The following is a 27813-nucleotide window of genomic DNA, read 5'->3' on the forward strand; positions in this document are numbered from 1 at the left end:
TTTTGAGAATTAAAACAGTTCGACAGACTACCAAATCAAAAAAGGTCACAGAGTCACTGCATATAATTAGCATATATTGAGCACCTTGGTAACAGACTATGCTACCATTCAGCTGTCCAAGGAATTCACATTGAAAACAAGTAACCGGAATATATTTTCATTTTGTTCCCCGTTGTAGTGATTTTTCACTACAAACAGTGAAGGGGTAAACGGAGGAACTGTAACCAGGTGTGTCGTGGCTATTTTAGTCTGAAATCCCCAACAAATCAAGAGATTTACGGCACGTGGCGGCGAGGGAGTTGATACCTGCCCTGCAGGCCGGATTGGCCCCGCCGAGCTCTCCGTACTACCGCTATTTCGCGCCCATACACCAGACGCGGATTATAAACAAGATTTTAACTGACATACTGTTGCCAAACACCAGTCAACCTGTCTGATCAGTCTCTGGACGGTCGATCTTGGAAGAACGCTGGAGAACAGTGCAACTAGTGACGCCTAGCCTGATCTTGCTCAATCAAGTCAGTTTAAACCAGACGGTAGCACCAGCAAAATGCCTTTGAAGTTTGACGCAGGTACGCCGAGGGCAAAGCAGCGCTACGAAATACTGCACCGGCCCGGTTCAAGCAATGGCAAAGAGGAGGATGAAGACAAGGCCACCAAAGAATATGCAGCTTTTCTCAGGTTAGAAAATCCCCACCACATCATGATAAATATGTCCTGAGCACTTTAGGCCTAATCTTTATAACTGTTCAAGTGTTAATGGGCTAGTGACACTTGGACTTGCTACATTGTAACACACGCGAGTGAATTGATACATGATTTCCACCATGATGGTCCAGTTGTGTCGGCAACGTCCTTTCTATTTGGGTTTCCAGTGTGCAGTACTAGCATGTTTTGAGTTACAGGCTAAGCTAGCTCTGGTCTGATCCAGACCAAGTTAAGTTATGAAAGTCCATGATCACAGTATCACACCCGATGATTGCATGTTGTCGCAAAGGCAGGCACGTTCATACTTGAAGTCTGAATATGCAAGTGTGTGCGCTATATTTTGAGAATGTTCATTTTGGACACATATTTAGAGCAGAATATGCAACTCCAGGTTTGTGACCAACTTGTATCATAACTTGATGTGTAATGAAAATGTCGCCAGAAACGACAACGGCTAACAATGTCATGTTCTCAGGTTATCTATATAAAATAATAAAATTACGATTAAATTACCAAATTACAAAAACATGTTTTCCATGTACTTGAACTAGCTGAATCATTGAAATGGGGCCAACTTGACCGTCAAAAAACATAGAGGACATTGACAGCAACAGGTGGTCTCTCCATAGAGGTAATCTCCGCCACTAGTGCACTACCGGCCTTCATGGTCTCAGGAGCAGTTTTTGATTTGTCATTAAATACTAAAGTCTCTTTTCTTTAGTATTGCATCATCAAAATACTTTGATAGATCATTTGATTGGTAAAATTTTTGTCATCACACAGTAACTTTACTTTCCATACAAGAAACCACCTTCCCTTTTCCAACATGAAAAATGCTGCGCATTTTCTCTTTATTAATATTCCAACATATTCAATACCAATTTTACATGTAGCTTTCTTTGGAAGAATGAAATGATCGAAGTAGCCGACTGACAGCGAATAAAATTAAATAATTTTTTAGCAATAAGATTGTTATGATAGCTAGACCTCTGACGTAGACAGATTTTGTCCAAATAAACCATGCATTCAACCTCTGTACAGGCTATACAAAGACATCAAGAATTGTCACAATCTTGCTCTGAAGATTGGCATCATAATTGATAATTTCTGCAGCTTAGTAGTTGATCACAAAATAAACACGAAATTTAACCATTTTGAAATAAAAGTACTTTCTAAACTTGTGAGCCAACATTGTTACCACATCAACAATTTTAAACCGGAACCGATAAACCATACTTTGGCATAAAGTGAGAGCAAACTAACATTCTGATGACATTTGATGGCCAACCATGCATTTTAAAGAGGCAGACCTCATTAAGTCCACAGACTCATGCTTTCTGGTTGGCCTCATAAGATAAATCATTGAAGTGTATGAGTAATATATAAATCATAGCTCCTGTTCAATGTTTGGTAGAGTGACTGAAAAAATGTCTTCACTCACACTGTACCACACCGCTTACACCGTAATACAGTTTACATAGTTCCTGTGCACATTCATCGCTGTTTGGTAAACACCTCTGCATAAGTGCCAAACATTTTACCGTCTCCTAGGTGCACAGAGTCATTCATTTTCTAGGATTAGCTCCCATGGTTTTATGACCCGTGAGCACATTCATTAAACAAGGTAGGCATAGCCAACCTTGTCACACGTCATGCATTTGACCTCACTTACATTATACATGTAAATATTTCCATAACACAAATAAGATAATTAAGCTACAAAGTTCAAATTTTAGTCATGTTGAATATATTTCTTCAATGATGTCCTAGTTTCTGAATTTTCAGAGTTGATGATGATACAAAGGAGAACATTTGTGATCATGAATAATGATGTTTAGCCTGATTAAACTTCATGTAATCATCTTTCATAAAGAGATGCCACAGCATATATGACAATTAACAGATGTCAGTGTGTAACAGAAATGATTGATGTCGGGAAAACCTAGCTTTTTTGCTCATCTTTTCACTTCAGTGACTTAGAAACAAAACATATTTTGCGTCAATTTCAGATCTTTTAAAATCAACATGTATTATATAGAGCAATAGACTAAACGTAGTTGGCTAATTAAATGGCAAAAACATGTGTCAGTTTCCGAGATATAATTCATTCCGCAGAATGATTCATAGCTTACTTCCTTGTGTCAGTGACAGACATAGCTACTAGAATAAAAATATGATAAATGTAGAGGTGATGACAAGTTTCAAACTGTATAAATATACCTGAAAAGTTTGTTAGGTAGCTAGTTTGTAACAATTAACCTGAACGTGATCATTCAATTTCCTTGAAATTACTGAGGCAATTACCATGAAATTAATCCCATTAAAGATAAGTATTGATTTAATTGCATTGCATTGTATCTATGAACTTGTAATTCCACGCATACCTCTTTCACCTCTATGGATCATGGGAGAGGCCATCGCCATGGGAACACCCTTCCACCAAGGCTGAAAGTCAATGTACTAGTATTTCATCCATGGTAGAGTTGTTCACTGTTGTGTCAAAGGCAAACTATTTTTTACAGCTGACTCATGCTTGGCTTCCCCATTTTCGCTACACGGACTAAATGGAATAACCTATTCAAGTACAAAGCATGGGAAGTAACTGGGTATTTGGCATATACCAATAGTGATAAGGGTAATTCAAAGTCCTGCAGAATGATAGAGATTGTTGACAGTCTTCTTCAATGATTAAATACATATAGATTTAATGTACTTCTGTATCTAAATCATGCTGATCTTTATATCTTACTGAATAAAATGCATTTCCATTGATTTTTAAATTCTTACATCCAAATTTAAGTAGGCTAAACTTTGCCGCCTAAGTTTTGTAAAATTGATCAGTCCAAAGAAATTATTTCAATAATATAACTATTTTCTGCCTTTTATCAATACAAATGTATGCTATATATATATTTTTGGCATTTTAGCAATACATATTAACACACTAAAAATGTAGCATTTCCACAACAACTCACAGTTGATGATTCATAGCATGTCAATGCCATTGTGAATATTTTTAATATGAACTTATTTCTTAACCAGTACATCTACCCTTTGATAGTCGGATTGTTTTCTGTCTGATCTCATCAAAAGTCTTGTAATTCTAACTCAAAAAGTGGAAAACTGAAAAGGAATGTATTTTTATCCAAGTTTATGAACAAATGTATACATGCACAGTATCCAGGACATTTGGAGTTTTCAATAGTTGGGCGGGGGAGCTATATTAACTTGAAGTACCAGTAATATACATGTACCTTAAGTATCGGAATTTTGTCTCCATATATTGGTAAAGGAAAGAAATTCAAACAGTGAGAAAAAGTCTGAGAATGATTGGAACAAAAGTTAATATTTGCAGTAATACACAGTTATTTCAGGTTTGACCCAACGTCTTTTGCCAATGGCAAATATGATTACACATCAAATGTGTTTGTACAGTCAGTCTTCAAACACTGTTTAAACAGCCTTGAATGGCAGTCATGGATTTTATCACATCGTGACAGGAGAATATTATATGCAACTCAGTTTTTTCAAAATCTTAATGTGGCTTAAGTTATGGGAAAAATCAGACTTTGATAAATATTCCTGTAGCTTTTTCTGAACAGCAATGTCAAAGGTTATTGAATATCTTGTATTTGTTGCTTGGCAACTGAAAATAACTGGTACTCTCTCCAATCAATTTTTTTATGCCGAGCATAACACCATTCCACCATTACTACCAGAAATTCAATATGTGAAGTTAATATTGTGAGGTTTTTGTACTTCTTGCATGTTTATTTCAAATAAAATTTGAAAAATTCTATTTACATTTTTTGTGAACAATGTTGAAGTTTTAACTTTTGATGTCTTCAGTCGTAGTATTTTTTTTACATTTCCATCTTGATTTGACAAAATTGGTTATTTGCAATATTCCATTCATGATGTTAAAATACACCGAAAAATTGGCTGGAAATATAAAGAGACTCTGCAGATGGGAATATACTTGTAAATGATATGAACATTCTGGTACCAAAAAAAGCTGAAAATGAAACACATATTTGTGTACAGGACTTGTCAGAAAAATATATTTTGGTGCACCTAAAGAGTACAGTGCCCGGTCCTTATCTGCTGGTGGCAAGCTACATGTACTTTTTATGATAAATAACATTGACATTCCCCCTTGGATCTTGAACTGTAATATGGCTCAGGGCAGTACTCTACATGTAGCCATGCACGAAAGATTCATATTGCAGTAGAGATTATGAAAGAAGTCAGTTAGAACCTCATGAATCAAATAAATGTGTTGAAAAAATTATATCAATTTTTATCACTTTCCTCATTGGCAACCTTGTATATGTTGTGGGATCTATGCTTCAAAGACATCTTAGGAAAACACATGATATTAGATCATTGCAATTGCAATAATTGTTAAAAATTGCCTTTAAACAATGGTTTCATTGAGTTAAACTTATGGAAACTATAGTCAGGGCAGTCTATTTTCATATCCACTGTTGGATGATTTTACATATATTATGCTATGGTCATGCATGGATGCTTAGAAATGTTTGTTCTGTAAAATAAACCATTTTAATATAACAGGAAACTAGTGATGCGTTACAACAATTAGCTCAGAGTTTACTTAATTCCTAAATGCAGTTCCTTCAATTGTGATAAAACCATTACATTTATAATCTAATTTTCTCAATCGATTACTAGTAAAGTAAAATATTTGCTCAAATTTATATATATGTACTCTCATCCACATCACAAAATGATATTTCTATTCTGTAATTTGCTTTTTTAAACTCTATGGAAAAATTTACAGTGCATGCATACAGTTTAATTACAAAGGGAATACAATATTTACTCAAAATATGACAATTAAGGTAGTATGCACCTCGAAAGTAAAAGACTTAAACTTTTGCTCTAACTTTCCTCAATGAATCTTTCAATCATTCTCTTTCAAAATCAAGAATAAAAATAGGGGGTCACCGTGCAAATTTTGGTACTAGAGAAACAAATTACCCAAGATTTACCGATATTTGAAATTCAAAATGGCCGCCATCCCTGTGTTAACTCTATGGAGAAAAATAAAAATTTTCGAATTTCGAAAAACTAAGCCGGTGAAAAGTTTTCTTTTACCAAGAGCTTTAAATGAACCCCCACATGTGGTATATCAGAAGAGAATTGTAAAAGTTTGAGAGTCCGAATGTCTGTCCCCGAGGTGCGTTCTACCTTAAACATCGTTTCAAGTGTATCTCCTGTATCTATTAGAACTTCACTCGGCTTTTACACAATTTATGTCATATTATATTTTGATTTACAAGCATCAGGGATCTGTTATTTGAATTCTGGCAAAAACAAAATTGCCTAAAGAGAGGCTGCAAGGGAGTTTTACTCGAAAACAATTGTGTGTTTTATAATTTTGATGGAATGAAGCCTTTATTGAGTGAAAGAACTACATTGTGGGTGCCAGTGGCCAAGTGTGAAACACACTGCTACACAATAGATTGAATGCTACAGTACAAATAGTCTGGTTGCCAAGTAATTTGCAAAAGACTTCATGAAATGAAGGTGCTGTACATATCCTCATGGGACAACACAATTGCTGGTTGGAATGTGAAAGAAATGAGCCAAGATATATATATATGTATATATATATATATATAGAGAGAGAGAGAGAGAGAGAGAGAGAGAGAGAGAGACAGAGACAGAGACAGAGACAGACAGACAGACAGACACAGACAGACAGACAGCGAGACACAGAAAAAGAGAGAGACAGACAGAGAGAGAGACAGAGAGAGATAAATAGATATTTGATATGTGAATTAGTATTTACATGTGCAGTACATGTACAGGAGTGATTTGGGTGGTGTGGAGGCTGGGTTGGGAGACAGGTTGAATCAACAGGTGGTTGTTTTTGTCAGCAAAATTACACACTCTGAGGAAGTAATCATGGTTATATTTAATTGCACATAGAAACCCTTGATTCAGTGACAGTCTCTCTGCCTACACACTGTGGATCTGTATAAACACAGTCCTGGACAAAAGCAGTTTCCAAGAGTTATATCATTGTTATCTGAAAATTAATAAACATCAACAGTGTTATCTTCAAATCCCTCTTGACTGGTCTCTGTGTTACACAAACAAGTAAACAGCGAATCACAGCTGATGTTAGGCAACCTAATCTCTTCAGCCAAATTTAATTAACTGAAGTGTTAGGATGGCACAGAACACATGTTGGGGTCAGATTTGGAATTGGAATCAGAGTCAGATCTTTTAACTTCTTGACTATCATACCATAAACACCAAAGATTTCCTGTGTCACAATGAATTACCTTATTACACCTTGAGTTCCCAAGTATTCTTGGGATATCCTGTATGTATTTGTAGTATGTTTGGCATAGCAATTTTACCATATTGTGGTTTGGGGTGAATGAACAGATATTTGTTGTCAAAACGATACTACACACATTTTGTCAAAATCAGATTTGGAACCGGATATGAGGGAAACAAAGTTCAAAGTTCTTCTGTGTTTTTGGGTGGACAATCTCTCATTGATTGGCTGTAATACAAAGGGCAAATTTGCACTGAACAGATTTAATATCAAATAGGACTTGCACTTACATCTTAAAGTTTTGAGATTTGTAAAATTTACATAAATCTCATAGATCTCACAACTATTCACAGCTTCATTTGACGAAGTGTATATGTCAAATATAATGAAAGTCTAATTGTAATTTTTATTCAAAAGTTTTCACTAAAACTTTCTTTGGTCATGAATTACTTAAAAGTATTGTTCAATTGAAAATTTTGAACCCGTAATCCTAAATTTTTATTTACAATATAAAATTTTTTAATGCAATTAGAATCATTTTCCTGAAATCAAACTCTCTTGGGACATTCCATGAACAAAATAAATTCATCTTCTGATAGATAATTCCTTAGAACCTTTTTGCATTCCAAATATCAGAATTAGATTAGAATGAATTGGTGCTCAGAGTCTGTGAGTTACTGAAATGAGCTTTAAAACGTATTTTTAATTATTGTACAAATATTTTACTTTTCTTTATCGTCCAACAGGGAACAAGAAAGGAAGTGTGGACCCAATGGTTATCTTGACTCTACACGTTACACTTACTCCTACCAACTGAAGGGCAAAGTTGTCGACAGCAAGGGTAACAAAGCTGGCGATGGCGGGTCCTCGGGATCATCCAGTGCACCGGCAGTCCTTCGGAAACAGGACACCCCATCGGTCGTTGAACTTCAGTCCAAGATTGAAAAGGGGAAAAAGGACTATGAAAAGCGAATCAAAGTCATTGAGGTGATTTCTGATACTGAAAAACTTGCATTTATGAGGCACTGAGTGTTGAGGCAAATTTCAAGAGGATTTGAGAGTTAGGCCGCCCCTTTGTTTTTTGAGCAATCTACATGTTTTGGTATGTTTATACCCACACAAGGGAAAACATTTTCCACAACAAAAGAATATGCAAACTATGCATTGTTATTTAAATTGGCCAACCTTCTGTTTTTCCAATGGGAAATCATTGCAGATTCACTTACAGCCCTTTGTTTGCTTTTACTGATATTACACCATACAGTGGTGCACCACTCTGACTGTTTGAAAGTCACTCTTGCCTATTTTGTGTGCACTGTCCTAACTGGTCATATAATATCTATTGGTACCGACTATGCAAGTCTTGGTTTCTCCATTGATCAGCATGTGGCTTTATGCAAAATGCAACATACTGTACATAGCTGTGACAATTACATGTAATAGTCTATGATGGACCTTCAATGATCTGCCAAATGAGCGATGTCAAGCTAAAAGAACAAGCATGGCACAGTGGAACTATCTGTGAGAATGATAATTTCATAACAAAATTTTCTCATAGGAATCCTTAGGGATTATTAAACAAAAATGTCACTAGGACCACCCAAGGATTTCTGCAAGACAGTTTAGATGCATACACCATGAGTGGGATTATGTTTGAAATTGCCACCAAAATCCTGTTTTGGAAGTCCACACGGAGTTTCATGGGATTCCTGTGGGACAGTACTCGGAGTGACTGTGTGTAGGACTTTGGCCATGATATTCCTAAGTGACACTTTTGTGATTTCAGGTTTAAAGTGCATATAGATCCCTTTTGCAAATAACGTATTGTCTGGCTTATGCCTGCATCGCAGGGTGAATAAAATGGTTTTATTGACGTAAGGGCAGCTTAAATAGACACTGCCAACAAAAAACATCACCCTTTCATTTTTTCATCACTTCTTGTAGTTATTAATCTGTTGAAATGCATCCCCTACAGGATCACATGTGGCAACATAAACAAGAAGAAAGAGAACTCAAACGGGCGGAAGGTGACGTCATCAAAAACCAACAGCACTTGCGGAGAACCATGAGAGAATATGAACAAGGTACGAACCCAAATGATATTTGTTAGTTCACCGTGTAGTCAGGTAAAGTGCTATTATTATAGCAGTGTTCTTGAAATACCCGTAAATCATTACTCCTGTGATCCCAGTACTCGTCATCTATGTTTGCTGTAGTTGATCAACTAGAAGGGATGTGTTGCCGATCAGATTTATGTTTCAGATTTTTTAAAGACTACAACTTCAGTTACAATTACACCTGTATAATCTTCCTAATTATATCTCGACCAAACTCTATCTCTGAGACCCTAGAAAACATAGCAAGCTGGAAGTAAATGATAATTGATGCAATTTCACATAAACTTTCAGCAATTTTGAATAATAAAAAAAAGACCAAGCGGTCTGAAACAGTAAATATTGAATTGCGACAATTTCTTTTGTATGATATGATGAATTGAAAATTAGAATATGCTGAGTGTCTTTCTATGCTTTGTTTTAATAACAGCTATTAACAAGAAAAGAATGGCTGAGGAAAAGAAGCTTTCTGAAACCAGACAAAGAGAATTTGAAATCCAGAGAGATTACACTCATAAAAAAGAAGAAGTGAGTACATTTATGTGATGGAAATCCATGTGGGTCTTTCATGACACACTCTAGAGTTCTGTTACTATTCTACTAGAAACTTACACCTATCTCATACTATAATGACGCAAACTATTCAAATCTTGGGTCATGAACCTTATTTTATCACCCGGAAGATTGGTGTTTTTGATAAGAATAATGTTGCTAGCTATTTATCAAGCCAATGACATCCCTTGAAGTTCAAAGCTGACCATAATGTCAATTTCAGTTTGTTTATATCACCTACATTTCTCCCTATATCTTCTGTCATGCATGATTTACAGCAGTAATATGTACAGTGTATATGTTGTTGAAACTGATGTTTTATTTTTCATAGTGTAAGACAAAGTGATAATCAAATATTGATATAGAGGGCGCTGCTCAAAAATATTTCTTCTGGGAATCTAGTTTTGACTGAAAAATAAAAGTAGGTATCGAAAAGCATGAGTGTGTTTTTTGAGTCATACAGATGTAGCACCCCATTAAAAGCTTTGCATAATTTAACCGCTACAAAAACTCAGAAGTGAATTCTGTGTATTCAGATTAAACAATAATTTGTGATGTGTACTTCTTAAAATTGCATTATACTTGACTTAAACATAGAGTCCAGTCACATGAATTTTAGTCTACATCTTGATTTGTCTCATTTTAGATTCACCATGGGGTTGAAAGAGGTCAAAAGTTAAGATATCACCATTAACAATTAGACACAATTTGTGATTTGTAGCTTTCAAATTAGGTTTTATTTCACAATCATGGTAATAGTGATGATCTATGCTCTTCAGCCTGGACCTATGTGTCACATCTATAAATTCCTTGTCCTTCTGATACTGACCCAGGCTTTCTTTTGCCTTTCATCTAGAATACAAAGAGTCGTATTGAGAAAGTTCATGCCAAGAATCAACAGCGGAAAGATGAGGTCAGAAAGTCTGAACTCCAAAGGTACAGTTCTGACATCCTTTTTTCCACAATCATTCAGATGATTTGTTGAACAAAATAAATTATTTACTTTATTGTGACTGGGTATTCAATATTACATGTACATCATTGACCAAGGTTGGTTGCTATGGTTACAATTCTGACGCTCTTTGTCGTTAAAACAGTTTATGTCCATAATTTATTCATTGAGACAGCAATAATTAAGCTGCATGAAACACTGCAAAATTTTGCCAGTATTTTTTAATTGTGTCACCACGATGACTTGTTCCAATCCGACCATCTGCAATGATGGAGTTGGATCGCTTGACTCAGAAATGATGGATGGGAAAAATTAGGGATGTTCACAAATGATATCATTGTTTTGTCATTAATGTGCAAAAGTTAATATTTGTCCACATTTTAAAAGTACACTTTTGGAAACTACAAATGCAAAAACAATGAAAATATTATTAAATAGGTGACTCTTAGTTTTACAATGTATACTAAAAGACACATGTATGGCTCAGACTGCAACAGCAGCCACATATGAACGCATGCAACACCAACAAAATTTTTCAGTATTTTCTGCAGCAGTGTCTAATGTTGCACGCATGCAGCTACATTGAGCAACAAAGCTGTAATCACAAACAGTGCTATTTAAGGGGGATTTTGCATGAAAACATAAGTAAATGCTTAACCTGAAAGGCTGAAAGGGATGCTCTACTCTATAATATTCACCCAATAGCAGTTATAAGTCCCTTTGATAGCCAAAGTTAATTTTTGTTGCCTTTATGAAATATAACACAGATAATGCTTTTCAGTTCCAGACAATTTTTTCAGATTTTCCCCAAAATTTTGATAAAAAACTGTAGCCTATAACAACTAATGTCTATTTGGTCTAAAATTATCAAAAAAATCACAGAAAAATTCATAAAATTTGAAAACTGATTGCACTATAATTTTGGCGGGAAATATCACAGCATTCAAAGGGTTTAATTCTAACAATTTTGCTGTCGTCTTTTTGTTTCTAACTAACAGTGGTGACTTAGAAAGAAACTACAAGCGCACTCTAACTGAGATTGAGCTGAGAAGGAAAGAGGTGGAGCGATTGAATGATGAATTTTCTCAGAAGATGAAACAGAAGGAAGAAGAGACTTTCCGTCTCAAGAAGGAACTGGCAGAGCTGGCTTTGGCTTTGAACATGGAAACAGCGAAAAGGAGAACTATGGAAGTAGACAACAAGAAGTATGTAATAAGAGCAATTTTATAACCTTAACCCTGCTGCCCAATTTCCCACCCCATTTAGGAACTATGGAACATGAATGAAAAATCTGGTGATGAAACGGGTAGGGGCTGATATGTGTTCTCAGAACAGGATTTGAATCTTTATAAAATCAGTTGAAAATATAATCAGGCTTTTCAACATTTTGACCAAGTATCCGCTTGCACCGAAAGAAACTATTTTCTTTTCTTAATTTGTGCCATTTAGTTCTGCCTTCAAGCATTTAAAGTTAGAATGCACCTCAGGGACAGATATGTAGGCTTTCAATCGTTCACACTTCTCTTCTGATCTACCACATGTGGGGCTCATTTTAAAGCTCTCAGTGTATGAAAGCTTTTCACTGTCTTAGTTTTTCCGAAAAATCGAAAAATTTTATTTTTCTCTGTAGAGCTAACACAGAGATGGTGACCATTTGGAATTTCAAATATTAGTAAATCTTGGGTAATTTGTATCTCTAGCACAAAAATTTGCATGGTGACCCTTGAATGTTTTTCATGGTTTTGAAAGAGAATGGTTGAAATATTCCTGGAGGAAAGTTTGAGTCTTTCACTTTCGAGACACATACTACCTTAAGTCAACAAAAGAATAGATTCCACTAACACATATTATGGTGGTCGATGGCTGCAGTATGATGACCAGGACATCTTTTGTCCAAGTTTTGGAAAAGAACTTTTTGAAATGCACCCACTCATTTACAACCGCTTCACTGTTTATCCGAGAAAGACCAAAACTGATAGAAAAACCTGATCATCTAGTTTGATTTTTTGTACATTGCATATATCAATACGCGACTAATAGTAATACTGAACTTTTTTACGATACATCATAACAGATAGTAAAGGTTAGATGTAAGATGGAATCATTAATCACCAATATTTTATATCTGTATTTTATACAGAGACACTAAGAAGGATAGCATTGACAGAGTGAAAGATGCAAATGATATGGAAACAGGTCTTGAAAAGCGATTCAGGTAAGATATGATTTTTTAAGTTTTCGAATGTATATCTGTAGAAGTAATCTGTTAGTTTACTTTCTAATACCTATTGGCACTAAACAAATTGTTCCAAAAAATCTGCAAAAATTTTTGACTTCCCAAAGTTGAGTTGTTAAACATTTACATTAAACTGCTATTAAAAATAGAGGCATCTCTTTGTCTGTAGTTTCACCAACTTAAAATCAATATGAAACATTAATTTTTGTGGATTAAGAAAAATGAATATGCAACATTTGTAATGCATTCTTATCATCATATTTGCATATGCTAATCTGATTTGCATATGTATTATCAGATTTGCATAAGTATACAGTACTCAATAATGCACTTTGCATTAATGAATATTATTAATCATGCTTCAAGAATTTGGCATGGAAAGTTAAAACATGCATTTGGCAAATGAAACTCATGGTGTTTGATACCCCTAACCCCCTCCCTCCCCTCTGAAGGAAAGTTTGGAAGAGAGAATATCAAATGACACTCATGATCTGAAATTTTCTGAGAGATAATAAATTGCCAAATAAATCATTAGAAGTGAAAATTGCTGACATATAGTCAGTACAAATAGGACTGAACGCCCTCCCATTTGAATACAATGAGATTTGTTTGCCTTGTGTGTTTATTACTTGTTGACTGCCCCCCATAGCAATTTAAAGAGACAACTTCCTTGACGTCTTACACTCATTTGCATATGAATTAAAAGTTTATGGTGAAAGATACAAGTATATTTCACAAGAATACAATGATTCTTTTGTCCGCAGGCAGAGATAAAATTCTTGAGGACAACCTTTAAAAACAAAGGTTACAACACACAAACTTCTGTTTTTTTCAAACTTCTAATCTGTTTTCAGCATTAATTATAGGTAAAATTTGACCACATTTACAGAATCTATCTGTTTGGTTCTTCGTATACACACAGATTAAAAACTACTGTTCAATTCAGCAGATAGTAGACTAAACTGCTAATCTCCAGTCTCACTACCTTTGTTTTGGTTCAAATAAAAGTTATTTCTCATAACGCCCATTTTATATGACAGTTCTGTCTTTCACAGTAATTGTTGGAAAATGACTCAGAACTTTGTGAATTGCCATGCTAAGCTATTACATAAGTAGACAAGTACAAAAACCTTGGTGCATAAATTCTTCATAAAATAAAGCAGAATGATATAATAAAAACAGTGTCAGTGAATCAGTCTGCTGCTGCACAGAGGAGTGATGGCCTCTTGTGGTGGGCTCAGCGTGTCCTAGCGGTAAGCTGATATCAGTTTAGTTAATTTTGTGTGGCATATCAGTCAAAACTGTGTCTTAATATGTCAAACTTTTCAGGAACCAGAATTTTATTCTAACAGCTGTTCACGGTGTGAGATATTTATGCGTTCATGAACATGTGTCAGCTGTTTAACCCAACCAGCCAATCCACAGATGAAGGACATCACCATAGTATTAACCAACAACAATGATTTTGTAATTCATGTCTGGCAAAAGACTTTGAACATAGTACAATACTTTCTTTTGGTATATGTTTTTTTGATATATCCCTTTGAGTGCTGTAATTTTTCCCACCAAAATTTAAGTGTAACATTTTACCAATTTTTATGATTTTTTCAGCAAATTTTTTGATAGTTTGGACCAAATGGACAAAAGTTTTTATTTGCTTTGATTTTTGACCCGAGTTTTGTGGAAAATTTGAAAAATATATTGTCTAGAACTGAAGAGAAGTTGTTAGTGTTATATTAAGTTGTTAGTGTTACCGTTAAAGTCATTTTATAAGACGCATCTGCATAATATAAGTCGCACCCTCGTTTGATTGACTTGAGTAAGATGGAAAACGTATGCATTATAAGTCGCACTCCTATTCCAGCACAGCTGTCACACTACCAGCCACCATTGAGGTCAGCTCTATTCATCAAAAGTTGAAACTTTGTTGTTCCTTGGGGTTCAATAAAATTGTATCACTTCACATGTTTCTCAACCATGGGCAACCACATCTTCCAAAAGAGAACTACCATAAGCAAACTCTTCTTTTAATTATCTTTTAAAGTTATTTATTCAATAAAGGCGAACTTCTACCAGTAGCCCCTGCCCACTCCTCGAAAAAAATAATCTGAGAATTTCCATGTTATTAGTGGCAAGCCCCCTTTAAAAATGCAAAAAGTACATATTATAAGTCGCACCCCATCTCTTGAGAAATAATTCGGGTTCAAAATTCGCAACATCATAATAAAAGATGCGTCTTATAAAATGACTTTAACGGTATATTCTGTAAAGGCAACAAAAATTGACTTTGGCTCTCAAAGCTTTAATACAGCAATCCTAAGGACTCTATATGTGTACTTACCAATTGAACAAAACTTCAAAGTTGTAGTTATACAATAGATTCTAACACTGTCAAAACTTTGAAATTTGTGGGAGTTATTGTCCAATGCAATCGTACAATGATCAGCTCTGATGTCTTGTTTTTTTTTTGTGATTCCCTTCTGAATGTAACTTTTAAAGTGTCCATAGCTGTAACTGTTGATATAATTTCCATTTGGTTCTTGGTTTTAAAAAACAGTTATACTACACCCAAAGTCATGTCAAATTACCTAGTGTCAAACCTGTCATAGGCAGCTGCGTTTCTAAAGTTATCGATGAAAGTCAAGTTAATTTTAGTCTAGACTTGAATTTATTGTCAACAGTAACATTGCATGATTGACACTGTGCATTGAGTTGGAAAGGCTTGTTCTACACAATTCTACATAGTGTAGAAGTATGAAAAAAATAAGGAACATATTATAAAAAGTTACAGCCATCATTTTCCGATCAATTGTTCATTATTTTCTTTATTGTCCTGGTTGCCTGGAAACGCAACAGTTCAGATTACCATCCACAGTACTACACAATCAAGGTACATCTCCATGTTTTTATGGACCTTGAACTTTACATTGACCTTTGACCCGACACACTGTTCTTGGTATGACAAGGAAATATACAATAAGATCGTGGTATTCTGCATGATAATTCCTTGAGAATACGTAGCGACTGTATAATTTCTGTCACAAATATATACCTACGGCTAAGCCTTACAATTTACTTGGAGGGTAGAAAAGTGACATATTGTAAATTTTCTTTCTTTGTCTTGACTTCACACAGAGAAAATCAAGACAGGGCCAATAACTTTGAGATGAACAGACGCAGACTGAGTGCTGATTTAACATTGTCAAAAGCACACATTTCTCAGAAAGCTAGAGAAGGTAAGGAAAATATTCACCTTCTTAGTAAAATATTCATCTACTTTTTGACTTAAAATCACTGCCTTTTGGAGATTATTTTATCTATTTTGTATTGTTTTAGATTAAATCAATGAACTTGTAGTTGTGATTGTAACCTCATTATACAAAAAGCGTAAATGAGCGAATCATGTGATTTTCAGTACAGAGATAAATTTACAGGCAAATGAACTGATGGCTATGTTAGAATGAAAACCTTGGTACACATTACGCTGAAATTTAATGCTTCAGTCTCCACATTCCAGAGACAGGGTCAGGTTGAAATATTTACTCTTTACAGTTATCAGTGCCCATGCATATCAATCAGAGATGAACATAGTTTGGACGTTTGAAACTTGGACAGTGCCAAGCTGCTGCTGGCAAAATGGATAGCGCCATCTAGTGGTCAGGCATTAAACTGAGCATTATCTTTTTTCCCAATCAGAGGGTCGCCACCTGCAGGATACCCAGAACCGACTTGTTGACAACACTCACACACAGCGGCAACTTCAGGAAGCAGCTCTTAACGTAGAGTTAGACTTGAAAAGCAAACAAATCGACCAAAGGATCCAGGTATTGTACGAGTTACTTATTATCGTCCAGTAGTCACTCTTGGATGGCAAACAGTTGATGTCTAGATTTAGTGATGGAAAAGTATTACTTTATCTCACTCTGTTTCAATTCACTGTTACAAAAGATGAGTCATATAAAATTAGATTATCATAAATGTTGCCATGACAACTAAGAACCCATATATGCAAATGCACCATCTCAATCACATTGTTGAGAAAACATGGGATGTATACTTGAATTTTAAAAGAGAGTATGAATATGTGAAAGTATGCAAAGATCCAATAATATTCCTTTTGTAATTGCACTTTTAATCACCAAATCTCAGCTGTTGTCCCAAGATTTGAGTACCCACTATGACTATTTACATGTAGTTCCTTTGTTCTTTTCAATGCCAACAAACTCAGTCATTCTTTTGTATAATTGTATTCAAATGATTCAAAGCTTTATTTTTGCAAATTCTGAAAAAAAAACAAGTTGGTTTAGACTTAGTTATTGAGACGATCTACAACCTATTTCATCAAAAAAGATCAGCACTGATCAGCAATGAAATTGATGTTAGTGAATATAAAACTGCAGAGGCATGCATAAGGCCAAAGTAATTAAATTCTTTGTTTTGCGTCCCCACCCGCTTAGGTTTTCAAGGTTTTCATGAAAAACACACACAGTGTATTTGAAAAGGAAATTTTAGGACATGACCGCTTAGCTTTTCTGAACTAAAAATTTCGTTACAATCTTTTATTTGCTGCAATCAAATTACATTGTGTTAATTTTCTTGTGTGTTATGTTCCAGCCGCTTAGACGCGTACCTTTTCCCATTTAGAGTGGACGCAAAACAAATAATTTAATTACTTTGGCCTAATTGGTATACAATGAATCCCTAGCTTCACAAAAGATTACACAATGTATATACAGTGAAGCAAAATGAAAGATTTATACATTGTAATCTTTCACGAGCTTTAGTGATTGCTCAAAATGTAACAAAGTGCAGACTTTTCTGACAAATTGTAATTAAAAATAGTACAGCCCAACATCTATTTCATTTCTCTTCTCGTCACGCTTTTCGATGAAAATTGTATTATGAGTAATATTATGCAATCTCATCATTTCTTTGTTCTCTGCCGTCAATTTTTCAGGCCCACGATATCAAGAGACACCAAAAGGTATCGCTGTTGACAAAACAACGCCGTCAAAAACACGAACAACAGCTGGAGTCCTACATGGAGAGGCTCGCCAAGAGACAGCACGATGCCGAGAGAAGGCAGCATGAGGACAAGTTAAAGCATTGTGTGGTCAGTTGCAAACTATATACATTGTTTATGTCATGAAAATCTTCTATCCTTTTATGATTTGTGATATAACATATACATAATCAAAGCAAAACTTTACTAGTGTCAGAACCATAATTTGCTTGTAGTTGCATAAATGCAAAATTGTTTTTAGTCTATGATATTAGAATAATTACAACATCATAAAAATATTACCAGAAATTTGATATTTCTGAACCTCATATATATATATATATATTATATATATATATATATATATATATATATATATATATATATATATGTATATATGTATATATATATATATGTATATATATATATATATATATATATATATATATATATATATATATATATATATAAAATAAAACAAATTACTTTAAGTAAAGTATAAAGTAATAATATTGTTACTTAAGTTTTATGCATCCTACAGTCTTCTTCTGTCTGTCAATCTGTCTGAAGATTACAGGATGCGTGAAAATGAAGTAACAGATATAATTACTTTGTAATTGAAGTAATTCGTGTCATTATATTTATTATATATTTATAGTATTTTATTTATTTATTCATTTATTTTGTATTTGAACACATATATTTTAAACGTAATTGTATTAGCTTTCATACAACTAAAGGGGAAAACAAAATTATAAGGCAATGTTAGAAATGATTGTTTGGAATGTTTCAATTCATTTGGAAAATCAGGAAACAGAATAATGCAAGACAATTTGTTTGATATTCAACAGCGCACTGTTAACAAACAGGAGGAACTTGAACAGGATCTGTACAACAAGGTCAGGCAGGCCGAGTACTCCCGCAAACAGAAGGAACAGCTCTGCAAGAGGTTGAGTTCCAAGCTGGATGAACTGAAGAGACAAAATTCAGTGAAAATGAAGGAAATGGCTGTTACTTGCCTCAGTCAAGAAAAAGATGTGGAACAGTCACTCCAGAGGGCGCAAGCCGATCTCTACAAGGTATACTATTGTCTCTATGGGATTTAACCCCGGACAGATTAATTAACTGACATGAGTTCCTGCTTTAATATGTGTTTGTATATGCTTTATAATGATTAAAAATAAGTTCCTAAGGAACACTTTGTCCTAGAAGCTTCTACTGTATATTTTTGCCGGGGAACATTTTGCACATTTTGCAGACAACATGCGTCGCCTGTGAATCAAATTTTGTATTATTTTGTAACAAACCAATTTAAAAAACAAAATTAAAGATACCAGGACCGCGTCGCTATGCTTGAATTTCAGTTGTTATAGAAGTATACCGTATCTGCCACCAATCAGAGCTCAATCAGACTACAAGCTAATATCTGAGGTGCAGCGTTTCAAAAGTACAAAAATATATGTCTCAAAATTATCATGCAAAACAAAGGTCACTATCAATATTACTTCCAGACTACATCCAACACAGTCAACTCATAAGTGCGCTCGAGATGACCCACAGACAGCGAGCATTGGGACAGTGTTTGGTGACATTGTCGCAAGGGAGTGTCCCTGCCTAAGGTCAACACATAATAAAATGACCTTATCATGATAAAAATAGACTTCCCAACACTTTAACCATGAAGTTTGATCTGTAGTTTGCAGCCTTTAGAAAAAAAAAGCATTCATATTTCACATGAAAAGAAATTTTTACCTGTGAAAAATGATCTTTGACCCATTTTGACCTATGACCTTTCTCACCATTGCAGTTCCATGTGAATCGAGAAGAAAGCTATCTGTCGCTACAACAACACAGAGTGAGAATGAGAGAGGACAAGTACCGACTGGAAGAAACAGAAAGGGTAAGAGATAAATGTCTGCAGAGTATTCATGTAATGAAAAGGTTGAACCCTTGCACTGCTATGGTTTTGCCCAAATCTATTGTTATCAATAGTGAATGTAGGCCTGTTTACAGGGAATTAGGGGTGACTAGATTAAAGTTCGGTGTGCATATATCTTTTGATGAATTTTCCTCTATTACTTACTTAGCAGTTTGTTTCTTGTTTTTAATGACTCCCAAAATCAAGTTCAAATACAAAGGGTCAACACAGCCTGTTACTATTTGCATTAAATATCCAATGTCATTGTCGACAACTTGATCCAGACTTAGAAGTCATCTGTCAACAGTGAGGTTACGTAGAGTACACAAACCTATGTGCTTGCAAAGCCAATGCTTTGTATTTCCACATAGCATGAAAAACAGGGGCAAAATGTATTTGTTTTCCAGAACAAAAACAATGAAAAAAATTATCAGAAATATTGTCCCCTAGGTAATTGAATTATCTGATAGTAGTAGGGGATTGGCTTCACAGCATGGCAAATTTGGAAGAAGATTACATTTGTACTTAAATATATGTGATGAATTTTTCCCCTATTTTCCAGTCCCATCTGTTTTGTTCATAAAAAATTAAGTCTCCACATTCAAGGCTTAAATTCATAAGGGAGCTATCATTATTTACGACCTGGGGGTCAGAGGAATGTAAGGGGGGGTCTCTCTAAAAATTGAAAGCTATAAAAGTGGGTTGCTCAAAATGTGGACAGAAAGAAGGAGGGTTACTCAATTTTTGGTGCAAAATGAATTGAAATACCTCTCAGATTGCACCATTTCACACATCAATTTCTCAAAATTTTTGATACGAGAGGGGGGTGACCTCCCTCTCATGCTCTCCCCCTTTCAGTGTTCTAACAGTTTTACTAAGTAAAATAATAAATTAAAAAAAACTCTCAGATTGCACAAGACAGCACCATTGCACACAATTTCTCAACATTTTCCTCGCAAGATATGGGATACTCCCCTCAGCCTCCCACGTGTTCTCCCCTCCATACTTTCAAATTCTGCCCTAGTGTCTTATGTCTCAGTGAAAACCCTGTCATGATACCCATCCATATGGTTGGTCTCGTTACAGCATGAGCTTTATATTTACATTTTGTTGTGACTTTGAATTTAATTTCGTGTTTCATCTTTTTGAACCGTCATAGGATGACCAATAATAATCTAGCAAGGTACACCAGGATTTAAAAGGTCGTTACTATTGCTGTATTTTGGTAAAATTTACAAATACATGTATTGATATTTAACTTTTCCAAGGCGGGGGGGGGGGGCGGGGGGGGGGGGGGGGGGGGGGGGTTTAAAGAACCATAGTCATCATCTTGACATCACAACTTTAGTTCTTGCTTGTGCAAACATTTCTGTTCAAAAATCAAGAGCATATGTACAATGTACACTAAGATCTGGTAGTTTTGGATTTGCAGATCTCAGACTGACGTGTTCAGCCAGATTCTCAATTTTAGTATATGCATAATTAGTAAAGCAATATATCAATCCATAGAAACTATTGAATGCTATAAATGTTCATATTTCTCATGAAATCCAGAAGCACGAAGAGATTAATACATTGATAATTACTCACAACTTGATATAAATTTTCTCCAACAGGAACATAGAAGACTTTCTAGAATTGGTGAACTAACTGACATGACCCCGTCGTACTCTTGAGCTTGGAAGATTCTCGGCCAAAGAAATCAGGAAGTAGATTTGTGGTGACTTTGGTACATATACATACTCATGAAAGTTGTATTTTGGTACTTTATAGTATCACAGAACACATTCTGCGTAACGTAGGTTGTATTTAGAAGTCTCTTGCTTAATTGCTATGTTTGAAAATGTCTGCTTAAGATATCTACATCACAACAGTCACCATGGTAGTGATTGTAATATGTCACAATACAGAATTCTCAATATCTGAATCTGAGATGTCTATATTTCTATGCAAATACTAGTAATTTGTGACAGTATATTATTGTTGATATCTCCGAGTGAATATTAATTTACTGCAACTGACACAGTTCTTACCGCATTCCTTTTGAAACACCTTGAATTTTTGAAAGTGGAAAATAGCAGTGAGGCATTTTTTTCCCTCTGTGTTTTTGTCAACTGTGCGATTTGTTACTACTAAAGGTGAAATTGACCTTTGATTACCTCAAGTTTAGCTGTTTGTTGCTTCTTCTCTGCAGTGAAATTTCAGGCTACAAGCTGTGTTGTGAAGCCTCCATCATCAAAGATCCTTTTGTTAAATATGAGATAAAAACAAACAGGGGATATCACTCTGCAATGTGGCGTAAATCCCTGAAATTTGGATGGATGGCCTTCGTGTTTTGTTCATCACATCAGCGTGTATCAATATGTGAATGAATTAAGAAAATTAGGGGAACTGTTGAAATTCCACAAATTTATTCAAAATATATTTGTAGTGAATTTATATAATATTCATCAGTTAGTATGAACTCATAACAGAAAGTTCATAGTCAGCATTTTGTTGACCATCATTATCTTCACAATGGCGGCATTAAGGCCGATGTGTTTTTTAACATCAACTAAGAAATATCGCAATAAAGTTTTCAATTGTCCACACGTTTGAAGCTTTTTGAAAAGATCATCAATCTATATAAGTTCACCAGACCTCCTGTTTTCTCCCAAATCAAATATTTTAAAAATTTACATGACTATTTGCAGATTGAAAATGGTTCATTATTTTCAGAGGAACGTCAAAACTCAAGTGTTTGGTTGAATGTCATAATTGAAAAAGACACCCTCTAACTGTGTATATTGTTTGCAGTTTTTTAACAGTGTAAAAAGTGAATGTATTGTATATGTGGATTCTTAGTGACATCGCCACAAAATGCCAAAATCTTTTTGATGAAAATTTTGCATTTCTCAACATTGAATTTACTTTTACAAATGAAATTGAACAATTTTTTACAAATATTTTGTAAGAATCACTAACATTGTATATACATGTGTAAATATGATATCTTGAGAGATAATTCTCTATCTGCCCCTTATTACATATAATTTTGGTTTTTTGTACTTTTATTCTTGAAGACTTAAAAAATCTGTCCTCAACTTTGTGTAGGGTTAGTTTAAAAATGTTTGAAACACTGAAAAAATAGCACTTACTGGTTTTATAGCTCTAGATCTTCTTGGTTTGATTAAGAAAGTTGTTGTAGTTGGTGCTCAAATAAAACAATATTTTCAGAAACAACTGTGTCGCAGTGTGTATATACATGGAACCAGTAAATCTGAGAGTGTGTATGTGAGATATAGACAGACAGATACAAGGGGCAGTCACTTAAAAAAATAGATCTGATTCAAACATATATGGCCCACAAATCCACAGTGCTCATAAACATAATTTTGCATTTTCATTCCGTTATCAATATGGAAAGACAGTCCAAAAAAATCACAAATTAGGTATTACTTTTAACCCTTTGAGTGCCAAAATCAATTTTTGTTGTCTTTATATAGTATAACCCAGTCAGTTTATTTTCAGATTTTCCCCAAAATTGTGATGAAAAACTGTAGCCGATGATGCCCATTTGGATCAAAGTTTTTGAAAAGATTACAGAAAAAATCATAAAAAAATTGGTAAAATGTTGCACTAACACGATTGGAACTAATTTGGGATAATTTGATGGTAAAGTAAAGTGGGTTAAATCTGCAAAAGTAAGCTCATCTGCTTTTCTTGTAAGTTATATACTTTTGTTTTTATGAGTAATTTGTTATATTGCAACATTTAAGTATAGGGCACCTAACACTTTTGAGAAATTTCAAAAACATGAAGATCCAATTATCCCAAATTAGTTTCAATCGTGTTCACTGAAATTTTGGTGGGAAAAATTACAGCACTCAAAGGGTTATTGGCAAACAGTTGAAATAAATAAGAGGTGACAGTTTGACAACGGGGAGGAATACGAGAATAGATTGTTGGTCACAACATGAAAAGGATACTTTTGAGGCATCAGTAACTCAACTCGAGATACTACAGTTTTCAGTGGCAACAGTGGATTTAAGCCTTGGCCTATGCCAAGCTGTAGGGGTCGAGGGTATGTATGTTTTCCAAATATCATCATCTTAGAGGGTATGTTATCGAATAGATTATCATCTAAGTGGGATTAAGGGGGATATTTGTCTTTATTTACCACCAAAGGCACCCTAGGCTGTCCTTATTATTACTATAGCTGTGGGTCTGTAGCTGTTGTGTTTTCTTGTTTTCTGCAGTTTTTAGACGGGATTTCTGCCTTTACGGGCCGATTTTGGCTTTTGCGACTTTTAACCCCACCACCACAAAAGAAGTGAAAGACAAACGTCAAAATCAGCAAGTAAAAATCTGAAATCCCGTCCGACTGAAAACACCACAGCTATAGACCAACAGCTATACTATAGGGAGAGTACATCATGACTGCGATTTCGATGTTGTGAAGGCTTAAGAGGATTACCGATATTTTTAATGTTTTCCATCGCAAAATGCCATGCCATAATACAGACCACTTAAAAAGCCAAAATTTTACAATTTCAGCTTAATAGCAATTATTGTATAGAAATTGTTACTGACAGCTTTTTTGAAACATTTTTCGTTCCTGTGTACCACGTAGGGACAAATATTTTTATACGATTAGCGATTTGTAAACCTCCAGGCTACTCCTTGCCTAAACCATCCACCAGTAATTTGCATTTATACTTTCACGTTACTCTAAAAATTGCAGTAAAGTAAAAATCAAAGTAATAAAAAGCGCCACAACTTCATGACATCATTTGCCCACCAGACATGCTCTTGGAGAAGGACATATTTCTCTGGAAAGTGAACCGACAGCTCTGGAGAAAAAATCAACAAAACATACCTTCCGAAATTTTATTGTAAGAGTAGCTTAAGGGTTTAAATTTAAAGCGTGTCGGAGACAGACATTTTTTACTCTCAAGTGTCTACAATTCCTTTCTGATCGACCACTTGCGTAGGCTTATTTTAAAGCTCTTGGAGTAAGAAAACAATTTCCGTTTCATGTTTCGAAAATCGAAAATGGTATCTTCCCCACAGGGACGGCGGCATCTTGAATTTCAAATATCGGTAAACTTTATAGGTAATCTGTTTCTCTAGTGCCAAACTTTGCACGGTGACTCCTGAATTTTATTCTTGATTTGGTGAAAAAATGCTTCACTTAGTTTCAGCAAAAGTTTAAGTCTTTCACTTTCGAGGCGCATATTACCTTCAGGGCGTATTCGAAGAATGGAAATCAACGAAATTAACTATTTCACCTGAACACGATTGGAACTAATTTGGGATAATTGGATGGTGAAGTAATGTCGATTTAATCAACAAATGTTATCTCATCTGCTTTTCTTTTTTTATGAGTAATTTGCGATATTGCAACATTCAGCTATATGGCACCTAACACTTTTGAGAAATTTGCAAAATATGAAAATCCAATTATCCCAAATTAGTTCCAATGGAGTTCCTGGCAGTAGTCCACTTGGGCTACCAATTTCTGAAGTTGGTAGCCCAGTGACAATGGCTGGTAGCCCATGCATATTATAGTTTAGGGATATTGTTTTTCATTAACCAGACAAGGAAAAGCAGATTCTGCCCATGAAGTGAATTTTCTAGTTATTTGATGTGAATACTTACACACCTATAATACCCAAAGGAAACAGGTATAAGGCCGCCACCAAAAAATTGTTTCTGGTCCTTGACATTCAGCAAAAGTGATGCGGCGACGCGCTTTTCTTTTTTTCTTTTTATTCTTAACAATGCTGGTTTGGCACTATTGGTGCAACAGTTATTGTCTTTTATCACTGGCTGCATAATACTTCCGTTTTCTGTTTAGCAGTTTTGGACATGCAAACAGGGATATCAAGGATATAGCTGTACTGATTAGTATGTACCCCCCCCCCCCCAAAAAAAAAAAATGCTATGACGGGCAGGTTCTCTAATGATGCATGCAGTGACCAGATACGGTCGTTTTTTGGCCTAATGGACAACAGTGATACTCAAAAGTTTGATGACCTATTGACAACTCGTTTCATTCTCAGAGTTGTATGGAAATTTTGATAGTCGCATAACAATGCATGATAACCTTCTCAGCACGACTAGACATACTGTAGCAGTGCTAAAAATAGACCATGGACTTTCAGTATGGAGGAGGCATATTGTCCGTGATTGATACATTATAGTCAAAATACAATGAAAATGCGTTTTCATTGGCCATTATTTCCTCTGACTATCATCCAAGTACACCACTTGAGATATTGAATCTTTGTTGCAAAGTTCCACCACATGTCGTCTTTGTAATTTGCATAACAAAGTCATATTCTGGCCTTACTGTGTCCAACTGGATTTGACTGCAATTTAGCTCGTCACAAAGTGACGGACCGGACCATAGGGGAAAGAAATCAGTCCCCTGGGGTGGGGAGGGAGTTTTTTTGTGCAACGGTTTACCTTATTTTATTTTATTAATTTTGACTGTGATATTTCAAATAAAGTTCAAGTCCAAACCGTCTGACTGCTTTCTTTATTACTACAAGTAATTTTTGTTAATTTTGACTGTGGTATTTCAAATACAGATTTCGACTCCACACCGTCTGACTGCTTTATATATTACCGACAAGTCCTTATCTCCTCTCCAACTTGTGTATACGCCACTGTAATTGCTCCGAAAACATTGCCAACTTGCTAATCCGCTGTCGGTATCAGCGGATTAAGTGATTGAGACAACACCACAGCCGTCCCTTATTTCACTACGTGTGGGACGGCTGTGGTGTTGACTTAATAAGCTAATCCGCTGATACGCTCAGTCATTAACAAGTTGGCAATGTTTGCGCAGCAATTAGAGTGGTATGTGCACTGGTTGAAGAGGAGATAAGGAATTGGATACACAGTCAGACAGTTTGGAGTCGAAAGCTTTATTTGAAATATCACAGTCAAAATTAATAAAATCAAATATTAAAGGTAAACCGTTGCACAAAGAAAACCTCCCCACCCCAGGGGACTTTCATCTGCCCCTGTGACCGGACCATGGCACGCCAAGTACTGACTGAATTTTGTGTCCCGGTCTTATGTAGTCCCTGTGGAATACCATTTAATGGATGTTGGTAGCCCCAAGGAAAAGTTGGTAGTCTACGGACGCGGGACTACCGCTAATTTCAAGCCTTGCTTCTATTCCTATATGGCTACCTGTATTTGTTATTTTACAACAATGAGGAATTGTCTACAGAGTGTATTGATCTGAATGATCAGTAGGTATGTTTAACTTTATTTTTTCAACATTGTATTTTGTATCAACAATATTTTTGTAGTTATTTTTAAGTCATGTTGAAATGCTTTAAACGTCTTCACACAGCCTGGGTATTAATCTGCATCAGTCTTATGGTATATTGACATTTCGATGTAAATGAAGCACAACTGACAACAATATAAGTATACATAACTCATTATGTAGATTGCGTTGCTTGGTTATAAAATACTGAATACTTCAACATATGTAAAACAAGAGATTGAATTGATTAATACAAAAAGTACAAATACTTCGAAAAAGTCTGACAAGTATCAAAATTTTATGTTTGTAATATTGTTTGCTTAAGGCTTTATCATCAGGAAAAATGCAGGTATTGTTATACTTTGCATTAGGGATGTTTGAACTCTGGTCTATTAGAATAATCAAATATCAAAGAGAAAGGGTAGGGTCACCCTGCTTGATTTCTTTCAAATGTACGATTAAAAGTAAGTTTTTCATGAAAATCGCTTAAAGTCAATATATAAAACCATTCATTTCAATTCATGCAGTGAATGAAATTTTCACATTCTCATTGTACAATAACACAAAAGTAAAATTTTGAACAGTAAAGATTCTAAATAATAAAATTTATATAAACAAGTGGGAGTTAAAAATGTGTGAATAAATGGAATTTTTATTTTTCGCCAAATTTGCCATTATTACATCCAGAGTTTCAGAGATTAAAAGTTTTATTTGATATAATATTTCAACCTTCCAGTATTGTCAATTTTGT

At 35.0% G+C, this 27813-nt stretch overlaps 1 protein-coding gene across 1 annotated transcript; it reads left to right on the forward strand.

Annotated features, from left to right (window-relative positions):
- The first annotated feature begins 68 nt into the window (after positions 1 to 68).
- LOC139122573 (trichohyalin-like) lies at positions 69 to 23012 on the forward strand. Its single transcript, XM_070688114.1, has 13 exons — positions 69 to 681; positions 7768 to 8008; positions 8997 to 9105; positions 9566 to 9663; positions 10544 to 10623; positions 11638 to 11844; positions 12780 to 12854; positions 16011 to 16111; positions 16572 to 16699; positions 17833 to 17988; positions 18729 to 18956; positions 19685 to 19777; positions 21412 to 23012. The coding sequence occupies exons 1-13, from the start codon at positions 551 to 553 to the stop codon at positions 21469 to 21471; spliced, it is 1707 nt and encodes a 568-aa protein (XP_070544215.1). The 5' UTR covers positions 69 to 550; the 3' UTR covers positions 21472 to 23012.
- The last annotated feature ends 4801 nt before the right edge of the window (positions 23013 to 27813 follow it).

This window comes from Ptychodera flava, chromosome 22, assembly GCF_041260155.1.
Source record: "Ptychodera flava strain L36383 chromosome 22, AS_Pfla_20210202, whole genome shotgun sequence".
In the NCBI taxonomy this organism is placed as follows: Eukaryota; Metazoa; Hemichordata; class Enteropneusta; family Ptychoderidae; genus Ptychodera; species Ptychodera flava.